This window comes from Coloeus monedula (genome assembly GCF_965178545.1).
Source record: "Coloeus monedula genome assembly, chromosome: 4".
Lineage (NCBI taxonomy): Eukaryota > Metazoa > Chordata > Aves > Passeriformes > Corvidae > Coloeus > Coloeus monedula.
In genome coordinates, this window is record NC_138784.1 from 16,838,210 (window position 1) to 16,862,958 (window position 24,749).

At 39.4% G+C, this 24,749-nt stretch overlaps 1 protein-coding gene across 1 annotated transcript in view; it reads right to left on the reverse strand.

Moving 5' to 3' along the window:
- Nucleotides 1–24,749, reverse strand: part of BRAF (B-Raf proto-oncogene, serine/threonine kinase) — a gene marked incomplete at its 5' end in the record, with an annotated part of 79,927 nt that overhangs the window by 48,323 nt on the left and 6,855 nt on the right. Inside the window, 2 exons of the mRNA XM_082280663.1 lie at nt 4,077–4,340; nt 15,554–15,655. Coding sequence (XP_082136789.1) covers nt 4,077–4,340; nt 15,554–15,655 — 366 coding nt within the window. The remainder of the gene's footprint in view (nt 1–4,076; nt 4,341–15,553; nt 15,656–24,749) is intronic.

A 24,749-nucleotide genomic window follows, 5' to 3' on the forward strand; every position in this document is an offset into this window, starting at 1 on the left:
AAGAATGCCCAAGGCTGTGCTCCCTTCTACCAAAACCTAGTCTTAGCATGTAATGTGATCTCTCAGACTTACAGCACCCAGCAGGATATCAGAGCTCCTATACCTTCCTTCCACCTCCAGAAGCTCTCCCTCAATCAGCGTTGTTGTTACTACGCATACCAGACATTTAGATTCCTAACCCGAACAAGTGTTAAACTAGCATTTCCCCAAATTCTGCCACTGCTTGGATAAGCCTCGTCAACTTGTTCCACAAAATAACTTTTCATCTCAGGTGGACTTTCACCATCTTGCATTTTTATGATTTCAGCATCCTCCTCTCTGGCCTAGAACAAAAAGGAACAAACCCACCTGCACAGACTTATCCCAGTCATATTTGTGTGGAATGCTTCTGCAAAGGACATGTGTCTTGCCAGTTGAACTAAGCCAATAAGGAAAGAAGTATACATGTTTATCTCTCTGCATTATAGGGGATAAAATTCCCCCAGCACAGAGAAGAAAAAACAATCTGTTGTTTCTTCTAGGAAGTTGTTCAGAGAAAGAAACTTCTCTTCATCCCTTTCCAGGCCAAGGACAAGGAAAACAATCTTTTTTTCTGACACTACTTACTCATTGATTCCCCTCCAGCTAACTGAGGTGACTATGTGGTTTTGCTTTCAAAAAAAAGTTACTTCTGAACCGTGTCCTGTAGTGAGCTGAACCAAAATGCTCACTTCAAATGATGAGCAGCACTGGGCTTTGCCACAGACCAGTTCAGGCTTTCAGGCAAGCACCTTCACACCTTGTCCTCCATAAGGAAAAGGTCTGTGGAATGCTCTGCCTTGTCATGACACACACAAAGAAACTTCCTATCAGCTACACCACCTCTGCACCACAATCACACTGAACACCACGGTCTCATTTCTTTGTACTCCCATCAGTTTCCTTAAATTGTATTTTGAACTGGAGTTAGCTCCAACAGATGTATTTGCTTGATCCTACACAAACAATAACACATAGAGAACTCTCAACTAACAAGGCAGTTGCTAGTCAAAAATGTAAGATATGCAAGCAACTCCCCCCCATTTCCTGCATTTTTAGGAGCTCTAAACAAATAGCAGAAGGCTGTTGGAGCACTTGGGATTGCTTCAGAATGATCAAAGATAAATAACAAGGTTGTTTCTCCATTACCAACTCAATTCCAGTCACTTTAAGTCAGTTTAAGAAATGTTATGGCATTCCCAGACAAAAATAAACAGACTCCTTAGGATCTGACAACATTTCTCCCCTCCTGAACTGGAAGTAAAGACTGAAATTATTATGGTGATATTAACAAGATTTTTCTTTCAGAAGTAGGTATTAATTGAAAGCAATTGAGGTGGGGAGAAGATTGCTGCAACACTGCAACTGTACCAGTATCTCTCCTGTCCAGCCACCTGCTTGACTGTAGAACACATCAGCCTTACTGTAACAGCCATAAGGAATGGGAACTAGGGCAGGGGGAAGGCTCTAATGGCAAGTACCATGTACTTCCACAAGGAATCTTCTTCCTGCTTCAACCCATCACAAGCTGCCTGGTATATTTGAACATCCTGAACTACCATCACAGCTACATAAGCAAATGGCTCAGTTAATGGGCACAAGTGAGACACAACCGGTCTGCTTCTGAAGCCAGAGGTTACAAAGGAAGACAAATGTGTGCAACACTTCTCTATCCACTGAGAGAATGAAGGAAGCAGTCTCAGTGTTCACTGAAAAATGCTGGATGCTTTTTTAGGCTAGTAACCTATCATCTGACTGCTAGCCATTAAAACTGCACTGTAAATCACAGAATCTTACACTGTGGCACCCAAAACTGCACACAGTGCTCAAGGTGAGGCCACACTCGAGTAGAGGAGGAGAATCACCTCTAGTGATGCTGTGCTTGATGCTCCCCAGGATTCAGTAAGCTGATGCAGTTCCTTCTGAATTGTGGTTGCTCCTGGCATTTCCTCAGTTTCCAACAGACTACATGTAGCATCAATAAATACTAAAAACAAAGTAATTACATTAAGAGTCACCATACAAGAAATTCCTGACTTTCTCAATAAAATGAGCACTGGTTCAAGTTTCAGAGAAATGAACTTCAGTTCCAAGGCCAATAACCCCCACACTCAAGAGCTCCTATAAACACCATTTCTCAGCTTTAAACCAGAGATAACTTAACAGTATTTGAAAAAAAAAAAAAAAAGGAAAAAAGTTCAACTTAGTAACACAACTTGATCTAAGCAGTGTGTAAAGCTGAAATAAAAAGAACCAAAGCAAGCTGGAAACTAGCTGCAGAGCTGGACTTGTTCAGCCTCCAGTAGAAAGCTGGGGACAGAATCAAGAGCCTCTACCTGACTATACGGAAGTTAAACCACATTTACCTGCTAGAAGGAGCACCTAGATTCAGTGCTGGGAAAAACAGAACAGGATTGAGGAGGACATAAAAAAGGAGAGACAAAGAAGCAGAACAAGAGTACTGCAGATAAGGGGAAAAGAGTAAGAGTAGAATTATACTATGTGGTTTAGAGGACAGGAGAACACATAGGAGAGACAAAAAAGGTAATGCGCAGAACAGCTCAGGAAGTGATATGCTGTGATCCTTTACAGGAAAGAAACAAAACCGACTTGTGAGCCCCATGACAGGGGCTGCAAATAGCCAGACAGGGTGGGACAGAACACATGAAGAAACCAGGGTCCCTCCAAAATCCAGTACCTTCTCTCCAGATTTCACTCTGTGGGTAGTACTGTGTGCTTAGACTTTCCTCAAGAGACAGACAACAGAATCACCTGGCTTTACACTGTACATTCTGCAGTGGTCACAGTCTACACTAAACTCCCATTCCCCAGGTGAAAACCCAAATATTACTTTCAATCTTCAGCAATATCTTGAACAATTAAGCAATATTAAAAAAGAAAATCAGGTGAAAACAACCGCCCTCCAATGCTGTTCCCACTTTAAGTCTCTTGCTCAGTGGGGTGGGGGAAGGATGAAAAGAAAGTGGTAGGGAAAGGGTGAGGGCATGTTCCAATGCTCAGCACTACTCAGTTTATGTTATCTTCTTTTTACCAGCAACTCAATTTCAACAGGCAGTAACAATCCAGAGATAGCTGACACCTGACTGACCACTGCAAAACGTCCTGGTTTGACATGGACTCTTGTTGTCCATTCATTTCCCACCCTCTCTGGAAACACAGCTCCCCTGCTAAATTTGGATTACGTACCACCTTGCAAAATAGAGCCTAGACTACGGCTTGTCATTAATTTCATGTATCACAGTTTGCAGTGTATTACTCTAAAGCACATATCAAGGCTCTTCAGTTGGCAGCTCTTAACTGATTAAAAAATCCCTTCTCTAGCAGCAAAAAGTCAACTACTCTTCCATGACTTCAGGAATCACTGTAACATTGTCAAAACCAATAAACACCAGGTTTCAAACAGTTTGGGGGCAACATTTCTTGACCCCTCTCTAATAGCGACCATGCCCCTCCCCATGCCAGTTCTCTATACAAGGCCTGAGAGCATCATGGTCTCCACACAAACACTCACCGCAGTAAGTAGGGAGGAAAAACAAAAAAAAGAAAAACCTCCAAGCACTCCTGCACAGCCCTTCTTAGCTGCAAGAGGCTGGTTCTTGCTCTAAAGAACCAATGCTGCTAGTAACTCTGACAACATAGAAAACACTTCCTCCGTCTTGCCCTGCTAAACTAGTCAATGATTTTGTATAATACAAGAAATAGCACCTACTGTCCCTTTCTAACTATTGTAAAATGGTAAATTACTATTTATCCAAAAGCTGGTTTGAGAAGACTATTTCTTGAGGTATCTTCATAGTTATAAAACTCATGAAGGTTTTGTATTCTGTATTATTGCTCTAATGAACTTCTTTGCGTTAATCCGGTCAAAAACATTCACAAGATCAAAACAACTGCGTGTGGCAGAGCACAGTTATCATGACACTTTCTCTGACCTCCTCACAGGTAGTTTTTCAGCTCTTAAATTAACTTTTGCATACAGAGGGAGAGAGATACAGGAAATAATGAAGTTACAAGTATGTGAATAGAAACTGACTCACCACAGTCCTTTGCTTGTTGGGCAGGAAGACTCTAACAATAGGCTTCTGTGGAGACTTAGGGTTATTCCGTGACATATCAGCAGGGTTTTGATAAACTGAAAGGGATGAAGGTGCTACAGAGAGGCTAGAGGAAGAAGATGATGCAACTGTGTCTGTAGAAGCTGAACTGGAGACAGAGAAATCAGTTCCATTCCCCATGGATTCCAGTAACTGCTGTTCTCTCTGCTGTAGAGCATCGAGCTTGCTGGTGTACTCTTCATAGGCCTGTAAAGGAACACCAGCTGTTTTAATCAAGTAGTAGCCTCAGACAAAACCAGAAATCTAAATTCGGAACAAACACGAAACAAAACACTTCCTAAACTAATACGAATTTCCCAGGAATAGGAACAAAATGGCCTGGTCAAATTTTTCAGGACATAATGAAGGAATGGCTTTCAATACATCATGTTAAACCTTCTGAACCAACAAGTAATGTTTTAATAAATTAGATGAAGAAATGGATAAAAGAAATCGTAAGTTACAGTTTCAGAGCACCTGCACTGAAGATTCTAATACATAATCTCTTTTAAAAAACCCAGAAATCTTTAACAAATGTTGTCAGCTGCACTGCTGAATTACTGTGCTCCAGATAAATTTATCATTCTGTTGGAATGACAGTTAAATACCTCTAATGCAATAACTAAGAGAAAGCTCAAATCTGCTTTTTATCATCTGTATCTGACAACTCACCTAGCTCACTGTTCACCATCATTCACCTCTGGCACTATCCTTTCATACCAAATGGGACAAAAAATGTTTTTCATTTAGAACACAACATAGTTTGCCCTGTTTCAAAGCCAACGAAAAACATGGAAAAGTGTTCCTTTGAAAGTTTTTTAACATCTTTTCAGCATGTTTATGTAAAACCTGATTACACAGATCAAGTTTCTTAAACAAACAAACAAAAAAATCAGTAATATTAAATTTGCCCATTAAGTCTTTATTAAATGTAGTGAAGTTAAGCAATAGTGCCAAGATCTATAAAACAAATACATAATCAGTATATATTTTTATTTCAAGTTTGTTACTCACAACTTTGTAACAAGAAAATTTTGGTCAGTATCCAAGTACTAGAACCATTTCTTCAGTATATAAAATAGTAGAATATCTTTAAAAACCTGAAACAGTTTAGCAACCTGTGTTTCACGCTACAGAAGCATGTCAGTGTTAACTGGAATGTTTAGACCTTTACAGAAAAGAAGAAACAAAGATCTTCCAAACCTAACACGTAAGCAATAGGGAACAGAATTTTCTACTTCTCTCTACAGCAAGGCCAAGATCCATACCAATATGCATAAATTCTTCAATGATATTTTCAAGTATATTTATACAAAAGAAAAATACTTTCTGGTTCTGTCGTTTAAAATTATTTATTTTATTTGATTTCCTAGTTTTTTGTTCATAACATGTTGCTAATTAAAGTTACAGGAGAATTTAACTGACCAAAAAGTCTGCAGCATCTACATGTGGAAAAAGAAATATAGAGAAAAAATAACCAGCATTCAGTACTGTAGCCACAAGTACTACATTTTGTTAGGGGTTTATTTCTCCAATTTATTTCTCCAGGTTAAATGTGCAGGCCCATCTAATCCAAACTGGTTTTGCTGAGTAAACAGTGGCTCACCCCTCCCTTTTTAAGAAAGCTTAGCATCCTCCCAGGATGGACCTATGTTCAAAATGAGTCATCACCCCCACAGCATTAACAAAGAAAATGATAATTTGACAGTGAGGAATAAGAAAGAAAAAGCATTTTAAAGAATGGTGGTGAACATCACAGTTGCAAATTCTGAATTTTATGGGTTCCACTTCTGATAAACATATATAAGCTGCAAGAAACTGAAAACTATTTTCTATTTCTTTTAAAAACAGAAGATGTCTAGCATTTCACAAATAGACCCCAAACTCTGAGACTTAAAATCAAAACATCTTCACTCTAACCCAATTGTACTGTCAAAAAATAAATTGAAAGGTTACCCAACTATAAATAATGGCATTTTTTGGCTGTAGAGTAACAAATGTGTCTCTCCTACTTCCAGGATCAACTTCTCATGGAAACTTGAGTAAAAGCTCCATGTGTCAAGAATTATTTTCAGTAAACAAAAATTAGGAAACATAAACTGTTACCATTTCACCAATACTTCTCTAAATACTTACTTCCCTTTCTCATGAACATTGCAAAATATTATTCAAACACACGCAACATTACATTGCTTCCGGACACTTGTGGGTTAGTTCCTTCACAAAATTACACACAACTTTCAAAATACTCCATCCTACAATGTTTATATTGGCAGCTTAATCTGTCACTAATGCAAACTCAAAGTCAAATGATTTATCTTAAGAGAATAAACAATGAGTATGGAAAGCTGGGAGCTGCTGCTGGCTTTGGGTTCTATACCACTGATTTCTGCAAAAAGCTCTGTACTTTTTGTGAGAACAAAAGCTCTCAATTATGCTACAGCAATTCGGTGTCATAGCAGAAGATCCCCTAGTAAAACATAAAGGAAGCAGAAACGCACTGCTGAACTTTAAGTACAATTTGCTCTTTAAAAAAAAGAAAAAAAAATTTCTCCTTATACAAAAAGAGCAACAGTACATGCAGCAGAAACAGAATACCTCCAATAAAATTTCATTTCACTAAGGTTAAGTACTTTGGAGAAACAAAGTTTCATCTGATGATTAGCACCAATAGACTTTAAGGCAACAGCACCAAGTCAAGACAAGAATTACTCTATAGAGTTAAATTCAATGATTGCTACATCAGCAAAGCTGACGTATGGCAAGTATTTCTAGCTAAAAGAAAGATTATACTGCAGATTTGGCTTATCTACAAAACTGATCTGCAGCAGCACAGCCACCTTAGCAGATGGGCATCAACAGCTACACAAACCTTCAAGTCAGCCAAGGCCCTCTATGTCAACTATGAGGTTTATTTCTGACAGTGTTTTTCAAAAAACCTATAAAAATTAAAATTAGGTCACAGAATCAATAAGATGAATATTCAAACAAATCATTAAATCAAGGATTCCAAAGGCATTTCAGAAGGAAGAGTTTATGAAATCGAGACTGCAATCCAATCAGTTTACATATTCCCATTAAAAAGTAATGTTCTACGTAAAACTTAAATCTTGCTTGATATAGAATTACAAGAGAGAAAACAAAAAAAAGGAAAAAAAAAGGTTGGAAGATATCTGCAGAAGTCATCTAGTCCAAACAAGTGTTTAGCACAAAAAAAATTTTTAAGTTCAATGAGGCTGCTCAGGGCCTTGCCAAAGCAAGCTTTGCAAGTCTTGAAAGACGGAGAGCCCGCAACCTCTGAGCAGCCAATTCCAGAGCTCAAAACCCACACTCGTGATGAGGAATTGTCTCTTATGAAATGAACTTGATGCTCACTGTGTGTGACATTGCCCCTTCCCCGTTTGCTGTGCATGTCTGCATAGGTCTGACCCTCTCCTAACATTGAAAGAGCCTGCAGATTCCTCCTGAACCTTCTCTTCCCCGTGCTGAACACCACCCCAAAGCAGCCACACAGGTAATGAAGTGGATGGATGGGTGCCTCTTCATGCTGGCCACATTTGCTGATGCAGCCCAGCATGCAGTTTGCTGCTGGTATCATCAGGGTGGGTCACTGACAGCTCAGACTGCTCCCAGCTTAGTGTGAACTTACAGTTTTATTTCACAAAGTATGTATTTGAAAAGTTGAATATTAGATTAAAATCGGCAGAATTTGTCAATCTACACATAATCTTATGGCTATCAAAAATAGAACAAAAAGTGAATTTTAATTATATTGCATATCAGTATATTTGCATATCATATAATAGTCTTATACACGTGAGAATACCCCTGAAACTTCAGCTAAGTAAAATGCATCAAGGCCTGATAAGCTGCAAAGTCCAGCTAAAGCATTATAAAGATGGCATGTTTATATTCAGCGTGCACACATGCTGAAATACAACTGCTGTCTTATTCTGCTGTATACATTCTGCAGTTTTAACTGTTGTATATACTCAGGAGCAGCAGCCTTAAAGTTACTTCTTAAACGTTGCAACCTACTGACAAAAGAAAATGACCTCAGAAGTCAACAGAATTTGAAAGATGTAATGCAGATACGCCAAAAGAGTTCAGATGACAAGATGAGGACAAAGGGTTTTCTCAAAAAAAAGGCGTATTTTTTTCTTACATATGATTTATATTACAATTGAAATTTGTTTTCTTGGGCCATGACCAGGCTATACATTCTAGTAACATCATCTAAGGAAATAAAAAGCAACAATTTAAAAATTTTAATTAATCAGTGAGAAACCTAAGTAGAAAAATATGATTTCTCCTTCTCTCTGCCCCTTACCACATCTGGTTAGAACACCAGTCTAAATTCAAGCAGGTAACTGTCTTTGCCATGCTCTCTCTCTTCCTCAGTCAACTTTAGATACTATCCACACAGTGCAAGACTTAAAAGCCTGAACTGCAGGTTCCTGGTCTTTGAAACTGAGATTGTGTTTCTATTTAAAAGATGTCTGACCTTTTAGGCTGTTGATCAAATGCAAATCCCACTAAGTTAAACGGGAGCTGAAGATAGACAGTAACATACGTCACGACTTCTTCATTTAGTAAGACTCCTAAATCTGTACTTAGTCTAACTTTAGACACTCCAGTTTTGGTCCAACATATTTGAACAGCATCTGTTAGGAGCCTGGTAAAAACCAATCTGAAATTCCCCAGAGGGCCACCAGGTTTCCCAGTGTCTGTACGCAGTGTTAGCATTTTCCTGGAATCCCACAGTCTGGAACAATCTGAGATTCATCACCAAGATCAATTTCAGACGGTATCTGCCTGCTGTTGCAATAAGCATACTTCAGATCAGCAACAAGGTAATCTTCTTTAATTAACTGATTTGACCTCCTGCATCGATTCTTCAGATACACAGGAATAAGAAATTAAATACCCTCCTGATGTTCAACAGCCAAACTTTCAAAACTGAGAACAGCAATGCCTCTGAATAAAACACATCCAGGCAAAGAGAAAGCCAGGAAAAAAATAAAAATCACAGTAGCTGGGGGCAAACATGCCTCTACCCCCACGATTCTCATTTTAAATTGCTTCCAAGAGTAGGAGTAAGAAAGAGAATGATTCCTTCAAGACGGTATTAGAAAGCTGACCGAGTATTAAAACTTATTTTGATACCACTGTAATTCTGTGCATTTGCATAGTGTTCCATTTTGTGTGGAGTCCAAATTAAAAAACCAAAATCAAACCAAACAAACCTCAAAACACCTGGCAGCTTAGTCTTGGACTGTTAACTGAAGTAACCTACTGGTCCAGAATGCAACCCCATCCCAGACAAGAATTTCCATGCGAATGGGCCAAAACTCTTTCAGTTCTCAGAGGGAAGTGCTGGTAGGTAATACTGTACACATGACTATGGGGTAAAAAGGACACGCAGCAGCTGGGAAGTTTAAAAAGGTAAGGCCTCCCTGAACAGTCATTAAGAGTCTACAAAGGCTAACAAATCTGATTAAGTCGTTTAACCACGATCCCTACCTTCTGAGTTTGAGCTGAGTGCTTTTGGCCAGCCTGGGTCTGTGCAACCCATTTCAGTTTGTACACTACATTTGTTACCAATACACAGGCCTTTATTCTCCTTGCCTTAACTCAGGTTACCCTTTTCATCAGTATTTTGTTGGTAGAGACAAAAGAAATACAAGTTTTGATGGATGTTCCAAAGAATACATAAGTGCATATTTTAACCATTTTTGCTAGTGAATCCCAGGTTTTCCCAGTATCATAATAGCAGCCTTCTTTGCAGTAAAGATTTCCAATATTTACAATGCTTAGAAAAACCCTTAGGAAAAGGGTTTTTCCATGGTGAGTCACAAACTATGTATTTTGGGAAACAGCACTTCAAGGACTGATATAAGGCACTAAGAAATTATGTGGGAAGACAAAAATCATTGATGTTTTCAGCTACCAAGATACAGAGTGCTTCCAAAAAGTGTGGTAAAACCTATTGAGAAGCTCCTGCAGCCTCTTTCCAGGAGAAAATAAAATACAATTAATGATATTTCTACATCTACTGAGTCAAGCAGTTATTTCAAATATTTGGAGCACCTCTCCTATGAAGACAGGCTGAGAGATTTGGGGTTCTTCAGCTTGGAGGAGGCTCCAGGAGACCTTACAGCACCTAAAGGGGCCCTACAGGAAAGCTGGAGAGGGGATTTTTACACAGGCATGTAGTGACAGGACAAGGGGCAATGGCTTTAAATTGAAAGAGGGTGTGTTTAGATTAGATATTAGGAAGAGATTCTTCACTCTGAGCATGGTGATGTATGGAACAGGTTTCCCAGAGAAACTGAGGACAGCCTGTCCCTGAACTGCTCTAGGGATGGGGCTTTGAGCCATTGGTCTAGTTGGTTTAGTGAAAGGTTACCAGCCCACGGCAGGGAGGTTGGAACTTGATGATCTTGAAGGTTGCTTCCAACCCAAACCATTCTGTGGTTTGACAGTGATTTCCAGGGGTCTGTTTGAGCTGAGGTCACACACAGTGATTGGCAGAAGTTAAAAGTCAAGATTACATAAGAAGGAAATCTGGCTACAAGCCATTTTTGGATTTTAATACAGTCATTGCTTACTAGATTGATTCTTTCCTTCAGACAGAACAAACAGAGAAGTTTTTCTTAACATCATATTAGAGAACATTGACAAGATTCCCAAAGCTATTACTAATTATAATGATTAGAAGAAAATTGTGTCGTTAATGACAAATGTTCTTTTCGTTTTTCTGTACATTTTGTTTCCTGCCTCTGTACCTTAGACAAACACTCAGAAGTCTCTCTGCAGCTCTGGTCTCCCTCCTGAGCCCTAATTTTCCTGCCCAGGGAGGACCAAGGCAAGCAACTTGCTGCCCTCCAGCTTCACACTACATTTTCCACCCAGGCTTGCACGCTCTGCTCTACTCCCCCTGCTCCACACTCACTTTTATAAGACCATCACTGAAGAGTGATGGATCAAAGCAGGGAGATACCCCTACATCTGAGTATTCCCTCTTGCAGGAATAATTAAATATATGCTGAACTCAACACAGCACATGTCAATCACTTTCAGTATTTCAAGGAAAGCATTCCTCTTTCGTAGTCAGTTGATGAAACCCGAAATGATGGCTCCAACAACAGCTGTCAGTTTTAAAGTTCTTTTGACGTAAAATGCGTTGACACCCTCTCCTGAATTTGGAGGAAAAAAAAATCTGAGGGGGGTGAAAATTTTGTCTTCAATCTCAGATGAACATAGAAACAAAAGCTTCAAAAAGTCTTGAGCAGCTGTAACCAAGGCATAAATTCCTTTTTATTTTTAAAAGAGATGTATGTTTTATATTCAATGCACAAATAATTTTACTATAACCTCTGAATGCTAAATGTTCAGAATTATTTTCTTGTTGAATTCTTCCGCTTTCTCATGAGCTTCTGCTCCCCCCACCCCTTCCTTTCACTTTTAACTGGAAGGCAATGCTGTCACTAGGTTCAACCACAACTTCACTTGACAGGTCTTCAGAGGCAGCTCCAACACAGGCCAGGAGCCAGTGCACAAGGTGCTGCAAGTTCTCTGAACATGAGCTGGTAGTGAGAACTGTAGTAAATTACAGATATAAAGCCAGACAGGAGTACAAAAGAACCAAACAAACCCTATGGTACTGAAAATCTACACACTGGAAGATGGATGGACAGCTGTCAGACTTGTCAGAAGCGTAAAAAAAGCCATGTTTTTGCAGAAAGCATTGCAATAAAACTAGATGTTTACATCTAGTGAAAGGCAATATAGCTGAAAGCAAAAGTGTTCATTTGCAGATGCTTACCTAGCAATTAGCTCTGGCTAATTTCAACTTCTGCTAAAAGAAGACAACATGCTTGCTGATAGCCACCTCAAGAGATGATCAAGAGACACAATCTACAGGAGTCCTTAAGAGTCGCTCACGTTTTATGGAAAATGCAAAGAGATTAGAGCAGCAGAAGGATTTTAAAATCAGTATCAATACAGGCTCAGAGATGAAGGGATTGAGAGCAACCCTGCAAAACAGGTACTGGTGAATGGAAAGTTGGACATGAGCTGGCAAAGTGGACTCAGCCCAGAAAGCCAACCACATCCTGGGCTGCATCCAAAGCAGCACGGCCAGCAGGTGAAGGGAGGTGATTCTGCCACCCTGCGCGGCTCTTGTCAGACCCCACCAGAGTGCTGCATCCAGCTCTGGGCTCCCAATATAAGAAGGACATTGACCTGTTGGAGAGGGTACAAAGGAAGGTGAGAAAGATGGTGAGAGGGCTGGAGCACCTCTCCTATGAAGACAGGTTGAGAGAGCTGTGGTTGTTCAGCCTGGAATAGTTAAAGGGCCTTTGATATTTAAGGTCATCTATGAGAAAGATGGGGACAGACTTTTTAGCAGGGTCTGCTGTCACAGGACAAGGGGTGATGGTTTTAAACTAAAAGAGATTAGATCCATACTAGACATAAGGAAGAAAACTTTTATGATGAGGGTGGTAAAACACTGGCACAGGTGGCAGACGCCCCATCCCTGGAAATGTTCAAGGCCAGGTTGGATGGGGCTCTGAGCAACCTGATGTAGTTGAAGATGCCCCTGCTTATTGCAGAGGGGGTTAAACTTGACAACCTTTAAAGATCCCTTCCAACCCAACCCATTCTATGAATCTAAGGCAACAAAGGGAAGGATGATGCAGTTCGAGTCACACACTAGCAAAATTACCCATAAATATTCTGTGTAAAAGCAGGACTGTATTACAGCCAGAAATGAATCTTTGGCAAAGCAATAAAAATAGAAAGCTCAGAAGATGATGGACAGAGTTTAAGTTCCATTACCTTCCCACTTGAGCATTTTGGTGAGAGTACACAGACCACAGCACCAAGACCTAGACACAGACTAGAGGTAAAAGCTTAAGGGGAAAGAGGAGCCCTCCACAGAAGCCAGTGATGACACCCAGGTACAGAACTTGAACCCTAAACTCGCTATCACACACTAACTCTGTACATGGGAAGTTTGCTATTTCTAACACATGTCAGACAGACATCTTTTTATTTGTATCAAAACTACTGTGTTTTCTTAGTTCTGCATCTCCTAGAGGCAAACACATTCTTTCACACTTTATCACACCACATTCAAAACTTTTTACATATAGCTTTGTCCTTCCATGCTGCAACCAGAGTTTTTCTGGCCCTTTCTCTGACAAGTGATGGAATACAGAAAGTCATGAGCTCTAGCAGTGACAGGTTAGATTCAGATAAATTGCTGCCAAGTAAATACTGAGAACAGAAAGCAAGTCCTGTCTTGACCAAGCCAAAAGCAGCCAAAAGGTGGGAAAGGTGAAGAAAGGACACATTAGACAACTGCTATTGGATTGAAATGAACAGTCAAGGGTAGAGAGTAATCTTGCTTCTAACTGTATCTGGCACTCAGTAATAGATTTCTTCTTTTTTTTTTCTTTCACACTTTAGTTCTACCACAGGAAGTCTACACACTAAACAAATTACAAGTCTGCAGCATTTAATCCTGTTCACCTTGATAAATGCATCTGAGGATGATCTAATCTATGCTAGTGACCATCCAAATAAAAGGTTCCTTTCCTCTCTCACACCATCTTCTAGTTCTTGGCTCACAGCTGTAAACTCTTTTCCCTTTCCTAATCTTAACCCCAGCTTTGGGGCTCACTGACTTCATCATGATCAAGTTCAAACTACTACCTGGATGGTAAAGTAATCAAGCAAAACCAGAATATTTTCCTTACAGGTTAGTGACTGGCAGTGGCTTAGTCACTGCCAGTACTGCAAGTACATGAACAAAGGAAGTGGAAGAACCACATAGCAAAGAGCTGGGAAGAACAAGCTTTGCATTTCAACAATGGCAGGCTCTTTCCACAGGGCTCATTGTCCCATGGGATAACTCAACTGAAAAAGCACAATGTCAGCCCCTTTCACCTTCCTCCCAATGGCTTGTGGCTCCCTAGTCAGTACCAGCACTACTCGGCCCAAGCCCCGCTCATGATCCAGCAGAACTCGCTGCAGCAGAGGAACACCCGGCTCTGCCTCACAGGGCTGCCCTACCATGCTGATGAGCCAGAGCTGCAGCTTCATCTCAGTGGCACATGGATCCCCTGAACGTGCTCATCTGCTTTCAGCTTCACGGTTTATAGTCACCAACTATTCCAGCCTTACTCTTTATGCTGCTGTAATCATTTCCCAGTACATATTTATAACTGCAAATGCTCTTTTCCCTATCATGGATCCACAGAACAAACACAGACCTTCCAGTGATGGATCTTGGTTATAGTTTCAATAAAAGCAAGTGACAAATGGCTGTGATGAACTAACAACTTCCCTACCTGAAATCCAGACTAAGTTCATTATTATTATTGAGGTTTGATACACAATCTAACGAAACCCACTGCATGCGGCAATAATAATTCTAGATATATGGAATGAACCGGTTCATGTGAAAACAGAGGTGTTCTTAAATATAGCAGAGTGGATAAAACAGTGATAGCACTGACTCAATACTCCCATTTCACATTAGCAATAAGTAAAGCAACTGCTGAGGGCCTCATTTGACCTTAAGGACATAATGTCAACATTTGTATAATCAACCTAGCACCCTGCTCTGACATATTAAGCTAAAAGCTAGAAGTACCTCAAATAATGAGATCTTTATTTTTAATTACCCAGTACCTTTAGGCAGCAATTACAAATAAAAGGACTACAAAAGAAATCTGGTTGACCTCCAGTTATTTCAATACTTGAGAGAAGCATGAAAAGGGCAGGTTTGAAGCACGTGATGCCCATTTAATTCCTAATAGAGGTAACTTTTGCATGCAGCTCTTTAAGCTCTTAATGGTCCTATGTCAATGAAACTCTATGAATTTGGAATGATGAAAGAATACAGACATTGAATTTGTAGTTAGTTTACAAATTAAAAATGGCTTAAAAATTTTATTCCACCCCACAATTTTATGTATTTCTTTAAGAAGTCCCCTTCTTCTTATGCAATTTTTTGGATTATACGTGATCATTTTTCAAAGAGAAAAAAAGGGAAGTCAGCTGCTTTAAAGGCAAAGCTAGTCTTACAAAATGTTTTCATGTGTATATATTGGCTTTTAACAGAGCATGACTTTCTCCATTATAAACACAATCTTCTTTCCCCTGGCCCCTACAAAGGGGCTTGACATTTCAATTGCACCAACATTATTTTACACCATGCCACTGATCTTCCCCTACTGAATCCCATACAGTTCCTTTCTATCTCTTAGTAAAGAGTAAAGTTTGTAATGCACAAGAAGAATATTCCCTTTTACTACAGGTATTCTCAGATTTAACCTCAGATGCTTCCTGTAAGATTAAGATAACACAACATTAATCTAACCACATTTGTTTGAATGTAAACTTACCTCTAAATATATTGATGGTGGGTTATGCTCTCCTCCAAATTTGTCTAGCAGTGCTTCTATATGTTCTTGTGTCAATTTAATCATCTGTTTGATGTTCCACACCTAGAACAGAAAATTAAAATATTTAATCATCAAAAGAAGCCTACAGAATCTGTCCTAGAACAAAACAAGAATCTCTTGATATTTAGTAAGAGAAGTCCATAATAAAAATTTTAATTATCCATAAAGGAGTGCAAAAGGCTATCCTGTCCATCCAGTTTCAGTAACAGCTTGCTTCTGAAATAAACAGAAAAAACCCTAAATTTAGTTTTAAAATTCAGGACCTATTGAATAAACAACTTCTAAGAATGGCTTGTTTTCCTTGTTTATCAATCATATTACGTATTTTCCTTGCAAGACTTAGTAAGCCAATTTGTACAGTACTACAACATTTAGTTAAGGAGTTTTTCTATGAAACCTTAAGCAACGTATGTAAACAACACTCACAAACCCAGACCTAGTGCTCAATTTACATGGCAATAGAATGTCTTGATTTTAAAGAGCACCTTCTATATCTCAACTTCCATATTCAGTCTACCCTGCGAGCTACAGACCTTGGACATGACCTGAAAAAGACATTTACCTCCTGTGCACAGAGATGACCTACAGCATTGAACTGTGAAGGCACTCATGTTGCTACTCATTCTTCACAACTGGAAAGAGTTCACTTTAGGACTTCGACACTACTGTAGGTGAACAGTATTATGAATCCAAATTTATACCTAAAAAAGGCAGCAAAGCACAAGACCGAACCTTTAAAGCAATAATGCCACACTGATGTAAGAAGCAAGTCCAAGCAAAATGAGAAACTTATAGCAGAGGACGAGGAAGGAAGAGAGGAGAATTGCTCCTTCATACATACTGTTATTCAGACTACTTATCAGAAAAAATTATTCAATCAGTTTTTAGAGCTAGGATGGGTCACCCTAGGATGCTTCTTCCAAAGATAGTTTAAAGATTCCTGTTACCTTTTCCAGTTTAACTCTTTTCTACTTCATGGATTATAACATATAATACATAGTCTCAAGATCAAGTCTGCATGTACAAATTGCGACAACCTACCTCAGCAAAAAAACCTATGCAAGTAACTTCATATTCTAAAGTAGGCACCATTAATAGGATGCAATCCAAGATGGACCAAACCAGGTTTTAATATGTAAATTGAGAAGTTCACAAATAAACAAATTCTAAAATACTGAACTTGCATTTTGCACGTCACCTTATTTACCCATTCTATTTCTAGGTATCAGTTATCTGCCAGCAATTTCCTGAAGTAAACTAATGATTGATCCACTTCTAGCCCAATTTTTTGAACAGGTACCAGAACAAAGATTTCATTAAGAAGCTACAGTTGAGCAAAAATAGTTCACTCAGGAACAAGCAAACCAAACTACAAAAAGTGAGAGTGGGGGGATACCAAAGAATGTGCTACTCAAGTATTCTGTATGTAAATTCCCTTGAGGCAATGGTGGGAGTCAACTTGCTTCTCAACTTGCAGTCATTTATCACTGAACCTAGGACTGACAGCCAGCAGCAAAGAGAAGGTTTTCTGTATTTGGTTGGTTTTTCCCAAGATGGCAAGGGCTAGTTGTATGCTTGGTGAAAAGAACAAGCATGAATCAACACTGAATAAATTAACCTGTTCGATATAAGGCTTAGGATGTTTGCTTACCATGTAATTGGTAACATGCTGCTGTTAACCTGGGCTGCAGATACTGAAAATTCCTGGCAATCTTAGGAATTACCTCAGGATTACCTTCAGGAATAGGTTTAATAGTACCTAATGAAATGTCTATTGTTTGGTTATTCTGGCAATTTTACCCAGCATAGGTTTTCCTCATCAAAATGAACAATTTACTGTTTAACTGCCTGGCAATGAGGAAGGTGAAGAGGGAAGATTCTTCACTGACAAAGCAACACAGAATTGCAGAAGGATTTGAGGTTGGAAGGGAACTCTTGAAGTCATCTGGTCCATGCTCCTCCTCAAGCAGGATGCCCAGGACCATGTCCAGATGGTTTTTGAACATCTCCAAGGATAGAGACTCCACAACCTCCCCGAGGCTGTGCCAGTGCTCAGTCACCCTCACAGTAAAAATATTTCCTGATGTTCAGAAGGAACCTCCTTGTGTTTCATTTTGTGTCCACAGCCTCTGGTCTTGTCACTGGGCACTGCTGAAGACAGCCTGGCTCCATTTTCCATTGCCCATCATCTCTGTGGCTCTTCACTGGATAGTACAGCCAGCACAGCTCTCCAGTACAACCATGTTTCTCTTGTACTGGGGAGCCCTGAACTGGACAGAGTACTTCAGGCAAGGCCTCAGCAGTGCCAAGGAGAATGAGCCCCTGCCACATGAGTTTCCAAATACTTTTTTCATTATCGATAATGATCCCTGCTCATGTTATTTTCTGTTTTGTGCCCATAACCAGAACCTTGCTTCACTCTTCTCTTACAGTAAAAATACCAAATAACAAATATAACACCACCAGCAATATGCACAATGGAAGCATGTTATTTTGAAAACATTGGCAAGAGAATCAAACAGCCTCTAACAAGGGCAGAGATCTTCCTGCAAAGTTAGTATCATGACAAGTGGAACCTGACTAATTTAGGTTGCCCAGCAAAATTGTGGGTGCCCCATCCCTGACAATGTTCAAGGCCAGGTTGGACAGGGCTTTGAGCAACCTGGTCTAGTGGAAGGTTCCTTGTCCATTACAGGGCAGTTGAAGCAAGATGATCTTTAAGGTCCCTTCCAACTCAAACCATTCTGTGATCTTATGATCGATGAACGAAATTTTAAAATCACTGGAAAAATATCTTCACTTGAAGAAGCTGAAAATACAGTTTAATGGAAGACAAAATTTCTCAGAGGAACAGAAAACATTGCCCTGAATTACCTAGTATATATCTCTGCAGTAAACCAAGAGCCTTTTCACAAGTGAATCTTACAGTCAAACTTAATATGGATTTCTATAATCTTAGAAAGGCTCCTCGTACAGTTAAAAGTACGCTGAAGGCAGAAGGAAATTTATCAGTCAGCCATAGCAACAAATAATTACTTGTTGCTCATAGAAATGGAAAAGCTATTTTGTGTGCCATATTCATCAAAAGTCTTCTGACAAGATGAGAACTTTCACAAATCTAGTATTGACTAGCATATTCTAGCCTAAGAACACATATTCTAGCACAAGAACACATATGCCATAACAAATTTCCAAGCTTCTCAATTTCCTTTTAAGTGGCAACTTGAACTTATATTTACTTAGAGCAAATTTACCTTCTGGCTTCCCACATCTGTGAATATTCTAAGATATTTTTTTGTGGTCCAGAGCAATCCTTAAGTAGCTGGCTTGAGAATTAACCCCTGTGCAGGTATGCTGCATCTTATTATGCAGGATCTATTGCTACTTCAATTCAATTGAAGGAACTCGAGTCTTTTCCTAACTGGAACCCAGAACAAATGACCTCACGTGACTCAGAAAAGTCTGCTGCTGCCCACCACAGCACCCACAGCTTTTGCTTCACGAAAACTTCACCATCCCTGTTGCATTTTCACAGCCAGCAGAGCCAGCAACTTCAGCCCATCTTTCCTCCTTGCAGATTTGCTTGTTCAGACAACTCAGCTTAGTTTGTGGCATAAGCACAGCCCAGCCTTGCAGAACTTGAGCCAAGATAGAGCCCCATCTTCCCTGTGGAAAGCACCCTGAAGCACTAAGTTCTTAAGAATTACACCTCTGGAGTTCAGCAGCACTCACAGATATACAGGTTCCTTTAAACTATCCAAATAAAATCCAACTGTGCAAAATTGGCCTAGCAAGGGTCTCATTGCCCATAAGCACATACATTCCAGGACAGCAGCAAAGAACTGCCTAACAACAGAGACACCGAAAACATGGCATATGGAATCCTTTCATCAATCAGTTCCGGACCAAAGAGCTTGTTCCTACACCACAAGATAAACCCAAGTTTTTAAAGATTAAAGTAATCCCTTTATCCACTCTTTATTCACACTTTTTGAGAAGTAAAAGAAAACTGCCTGAAAGTTATTAAGAAAGAACAGACCTATTTTTTTTCTTATTCTTATGAGCACTCCACTATATTTATGAAACCCACACCTGTAGGAAACTGTAAAACCACAACTGTGAAGTATCTTACAGAAATACAAAAATCGATGGCAGCCTCAGAGACAGTTGCTGGAAATCTTAATGAATTTTAAAGTAAACCTGCAGTGCATCCAGTACTGCCCGCATGCGAGTCCGGTCCCTTTCCATAGGAAGTGGAATGGGGATTTGAGACACTGTCTGAACTGTAGTTCTATAAAAAAGTAATGAATCCTTTACAGCTTGGATAACCATATCATTTTTCCAAAAAAAGCATCAAATAAATGTTTCTGGCCTATCTTGTAGCATTAGGTTAAGGTTATTCTCTATCACAAGAGATTAGATTTGATTCTCCTTTTAGTGCTGCTGACACAAGGAAGCTGACGCAGGCTAACATAGACACAGGCAGCCAGACAACTGGAAATATTCCAGATACACTGGAATATATCAACTTGAATCTGCCTATTGTGGATAATTGTGCATTAATTTTGCAAATAAGCACTCCCCTACAATGCAATAAAGATGATGACCTATTTCAAGCCGGAGGCAAGTCAAATACAGTAGAAGCCTAAACCCATTCTATTCAGGGAAGACTATGGCTGCACAAATCACAGAATATGTTGGGTTGGAAGGTACCCACAAGGATCATGGAGTCCAACTCCCAGCCCTGCATAGGACCATCCCCAGGAGTCACACCAGGAGCCTGTTCCAGTGCCCCCCAGGGAAGTGGTCACAACACCAAGCCTGAGAGAGCTCAAGAAGCCTTTGGACAATAATCTCGGGTACATGCAAGGTTAAGTTACAAAGTTATTTTCGCATCCCTTGCTGCTTGTCAAAATGTGCAGCGCCTGAGACATCACAAAGCAAACTTGTCTTTCATACTTTCTGCACCTGGCATCACTACTCAAATCTTGCAGCACATCCCAACTCGAAGGTGTATGATTCATATTTGGTAGAAGACACTGAAAGTTCAAATCTATTCTGTAAGAAAAAAAAAAAAAAGCCTTTATTTGTCCAGGAACAGTATGTCCTGAATTTGGATTACCACACTTAGTGATGACAGAGAATACTCTGATAGAACTAACAACGTAATTAAAGAACAAACAAATTAAAAAATTAAGCATTTCATTTGGAACTGCTTCATAAGAAGGACAAAATCATCAATATCTATCCAATACTATTCCAATCAGTCCTTTCAAGCTTCTTTCTTACACAACCAATTCAATTGTTTGCTCCACTGAGCAAGGATCCACTTTGTCAGAAAACACTTAAGAACGCTGTCATGTATGAGATTGTCCTTAGCTGGACTAACATATTAACTGACTTGAAAGTGAGATGCTTGGGTGAAAGATAGGCAAAAGGACATAGGGATGGGGTTAATAACAGAGTGCTCCACCAAACCATTTGCATGGCAAGACACAGAATATGTGGGTTTGAGTTTCTATGCTGACAATCACTGTTGCCCCTCTCTCACACTTTGGTACCTCCTTCAGGTACTTTCCCCCCTCACTTGTCTTGGTCTCAATCCTCTTCTTAACTCTTACTAAGCTTGCTTCTCATTTTCTGCAGGCATGTGCTGCAACAAGCACAGCCAGTGGGATGGAGAGTCCTTTCCTTCTGCCAATATTCCAGGCTATAGCTCCTCTCCATCCCTCTGTGGAAGCTTCTTGCAAGTTGCACATCCACTGTGTTAATTTCTCCACTTTTCCTACTCTCCTGGCTCTTCATGCTTACCACATTTTCAACAGTGCAGTTAAAGCTTCTATAAAACAAGTGTGACAACACTTGAAAACAACAGCTGAAAAACTTCACTGAATTGAAAACCAGCTTGCAATGGCTTTCACATGAGAGTTTACACATGTGACATGAAGGTCAACATCAAGCTTGCCTTTCCTAGTTCATAGTTTGCAACTTTTTATTAATCTCAGTGAATCATTTTTATCCTTTTTATTTATAGGTCCTTAACAATGTCTGAGATAGCCAACAATGAAACACTCTCAAAGTCTGTATGTAGGCAGTTCAAAATGAGTCAGTAAAATTTACAACCACAGACTAGTAAATAAGTTACAAACAACAATATCTATAGAAGTAACTGTAGCCAGGAGAAAAAGGATTCGTTACCTCTTTTTCCACAAAAGCCTATGAAGGTATCTTTCTAGACTCACGACGAACGGCCTTAGGGAAGATGTACAAGACTATGTTTAGGAAGGAAAATCCTCAAGAAGAGGTACAACATTTTCAGTACTATCCTGTCTGACAACTAGGATCATAACTAGGTCAATTAATACAGTAATGTGATCAGTGAGCATCTGCTGTAAGCACAGCAGTTAATGAAATATTAAAAAGGTCTCAAGATGAGAATCTACTTTCCATTTAACAGGTAACAATTTTTAGGAAGGAAAGACTAACCTGTAACTAGCAGTGCAGGTTCCAGCTGCATCTGACACTGCTCCTGTCGAACAAAACCATCCCACCAAAACCAAACACCCAAAAACTTCCACCCTTCTCCAAAAAACTAGGAAGCATCTGACTAAGTTAACACTCAAGTATCAAAGTACCATCTTCGAAGACTTCACAGCAGAAACTCATTTCTTTGCAAACCATCAGTTGCAACTGAGAGTAATCTATGTCTTCTGCTTTCATTAATTCTAAACACAAACTCAGTTGCTCATCATTCAGCTTTACTCTTAAGGCAGAATAAACAGCCTTTCAGTCCGTCAGGCCTTTGCCCCTTAAGTTGCCTCCTATTTAACAAAGGAATTCAGACTTCAAATGCTCCTTACAAGTGTTTAAAAACATATTTTAAATAAATTCAAAAATTACAAAGCATAAAGCTCAGTGAAGTCTGTCCTTGTAACATAACCTGTTGCTAGCAACAATAACCAAGCAGTTTCTCTGTAAGAACGAAGCCACCCAGAGCCTTAGGCACTGACTGCTTTGCAGCTCACACCAGCTGAGATGGCGGATGCAATTATCATATTGTCCTTGGCTATTTACCCCTGCTCTCTTCCTTACTCCTTCTCCGTAACACAAACCTTTGGCTGAACCATTTCAGTATGTTAAACAAGTAAAAAATTGTTCTCTTTGTCAAGGTAAGCTTTCTGCCAGTCTCCTGTGTTAAAACAGCTTGGCAAAGGACCCAGTGATCACCTCAGCTGGTGAAAAAAGTCACCCTTCCTCTCTATAGCTCACAGTTAGATGGATTCAGGCTACCATGAAGCAGCAGCCTTCCTGTTTAGGTTTCAATTCTCTTTCATTCTCCTACTTTTTCCACCACCTGCCATCTTTGCTGCTTGCCACTAAGTAGAATTTGCCTCCAAGCACTATAAAAAGGAAAGTTAACAAATGTTCTGTACCACAGTAGAACAGCAGTGTGTGGAAAAATAAGAGCTGCCTCTACCCTTCATTTAAATCATTAACCACCAGTTGCACAACTAAATCTTTAATTCCATATTTCTCATGGCTTTTGTGCTGCAGTACTACTAGTCCCTCTTATTCACTTTGATACTAATTCAGTAGTCACGAGGATCACGCACAGACCGAGTTCGGGAACAATTCACTGTATTTACATGCATGAATTCAACACCTTCTCCCGAGACAGTAATAGGCTTAAAAAAAAAATAAAAGAGGAAATAAACTATCCAGATCTTCTAACCCATTTAAGAAGGCAATTTTGCTTTAGCCAGGTAACTACCACAGAATCTCAATAACATTAAATCCATGCATCCATGACATTTAAAAAAGATTATCATGAATACACCCGACTATTTCTCTGAACACCTTAAGCTGAACACAAGTCACATTTGTGATGGAAAGCAAGCAGCCAGACAGCTAATTACAATAATTGCCTATGAGAAGTAAATGCTCGTCCAGCAGAGCTCTTACACAGCTTGGGTCACATTCATTAAAATGACAAAACAAATAAACTCAGTTTCAGCTGAACTACAGAATTTAATTCTTCTCTCTCCTTGCTAGAATACACAATTAATTAGGCTATCCAGAAAAGATAATCAGCACCTATTTAAAAGTTCACATTAGCAATCCATAAAATAATTTGTTATACACTTTGCAATATTCCACCACTAAACTGTTACTGCATAGTAACTACTGTGCATAGTTTCCTACCAACTGATTAGAAAATGTAAGACAGCTGGAATTGTTGGTCGAGTACAAATATATTCTGCTTGTTTAGAAATATCTCTGATCCAAGAAAGAAATTAAGGTATCCTATTTTTATCACAAACAGATCTCCACGCTGAAATAGAGCAAACGTACTTGTTCTATTTTTTTTATTTTTAAAACACAAGTAATATGCTCCTAGTCAAAGGAAACAGTCAAACAGGAACTGCCACAGAAACCACATTCTCCTAAATGGCACTCCATGTTCTACTCAGCAGACCACCCTGCCTTAGCAACTCCAGTACCACCTTGGAAAATGAAATAAATTAAAGGGCAGAATTGGCTCCTTGCCACCCATTGTAGAATTAGGAGAGTTAAAAAAAATTACACTAACTACTTAACCTAGAATCTAGAAAAAGTTACATCAATTTTCAATGATTTACATAGGCTTAAAAATGTCACAAGAGACAGTACAAACTATTCTAGCAGAATCACAGAACGCTTAAAGAAATCTTTTCTGAAAGCTACCTCAGATGATACTAAAGACTCATATTTAAATCTACATTACTTAAACCTATCATAGAGAATATTTGACCTATTAAGTTTAATGAATAAATTTTCAAAACCAGATCAAAGCTTGAGGTACCAATATACAACCATCCAGTTCCAAACATATAGATACTACCAAATTCCTAGTCATAATGATGTATTTTATTTCAGGTTGATTTTATAGCGCTTTTCGAACACCATTAATGAATAACTTGTACTAAAGAGAGGAAAAAAACCTAGACACACTATTCAGCCTCCAGAAATGCCTGCCTTCAAAACAAACCCTTTATCTGAGCTAAAGGGGAGAAAAAAATTACCGGGTCTGTGCTCCAAGTGTCAGAAAATGTTACCTGAACACAATGTAACTGCATTTGGAAGGTATTTACTACTT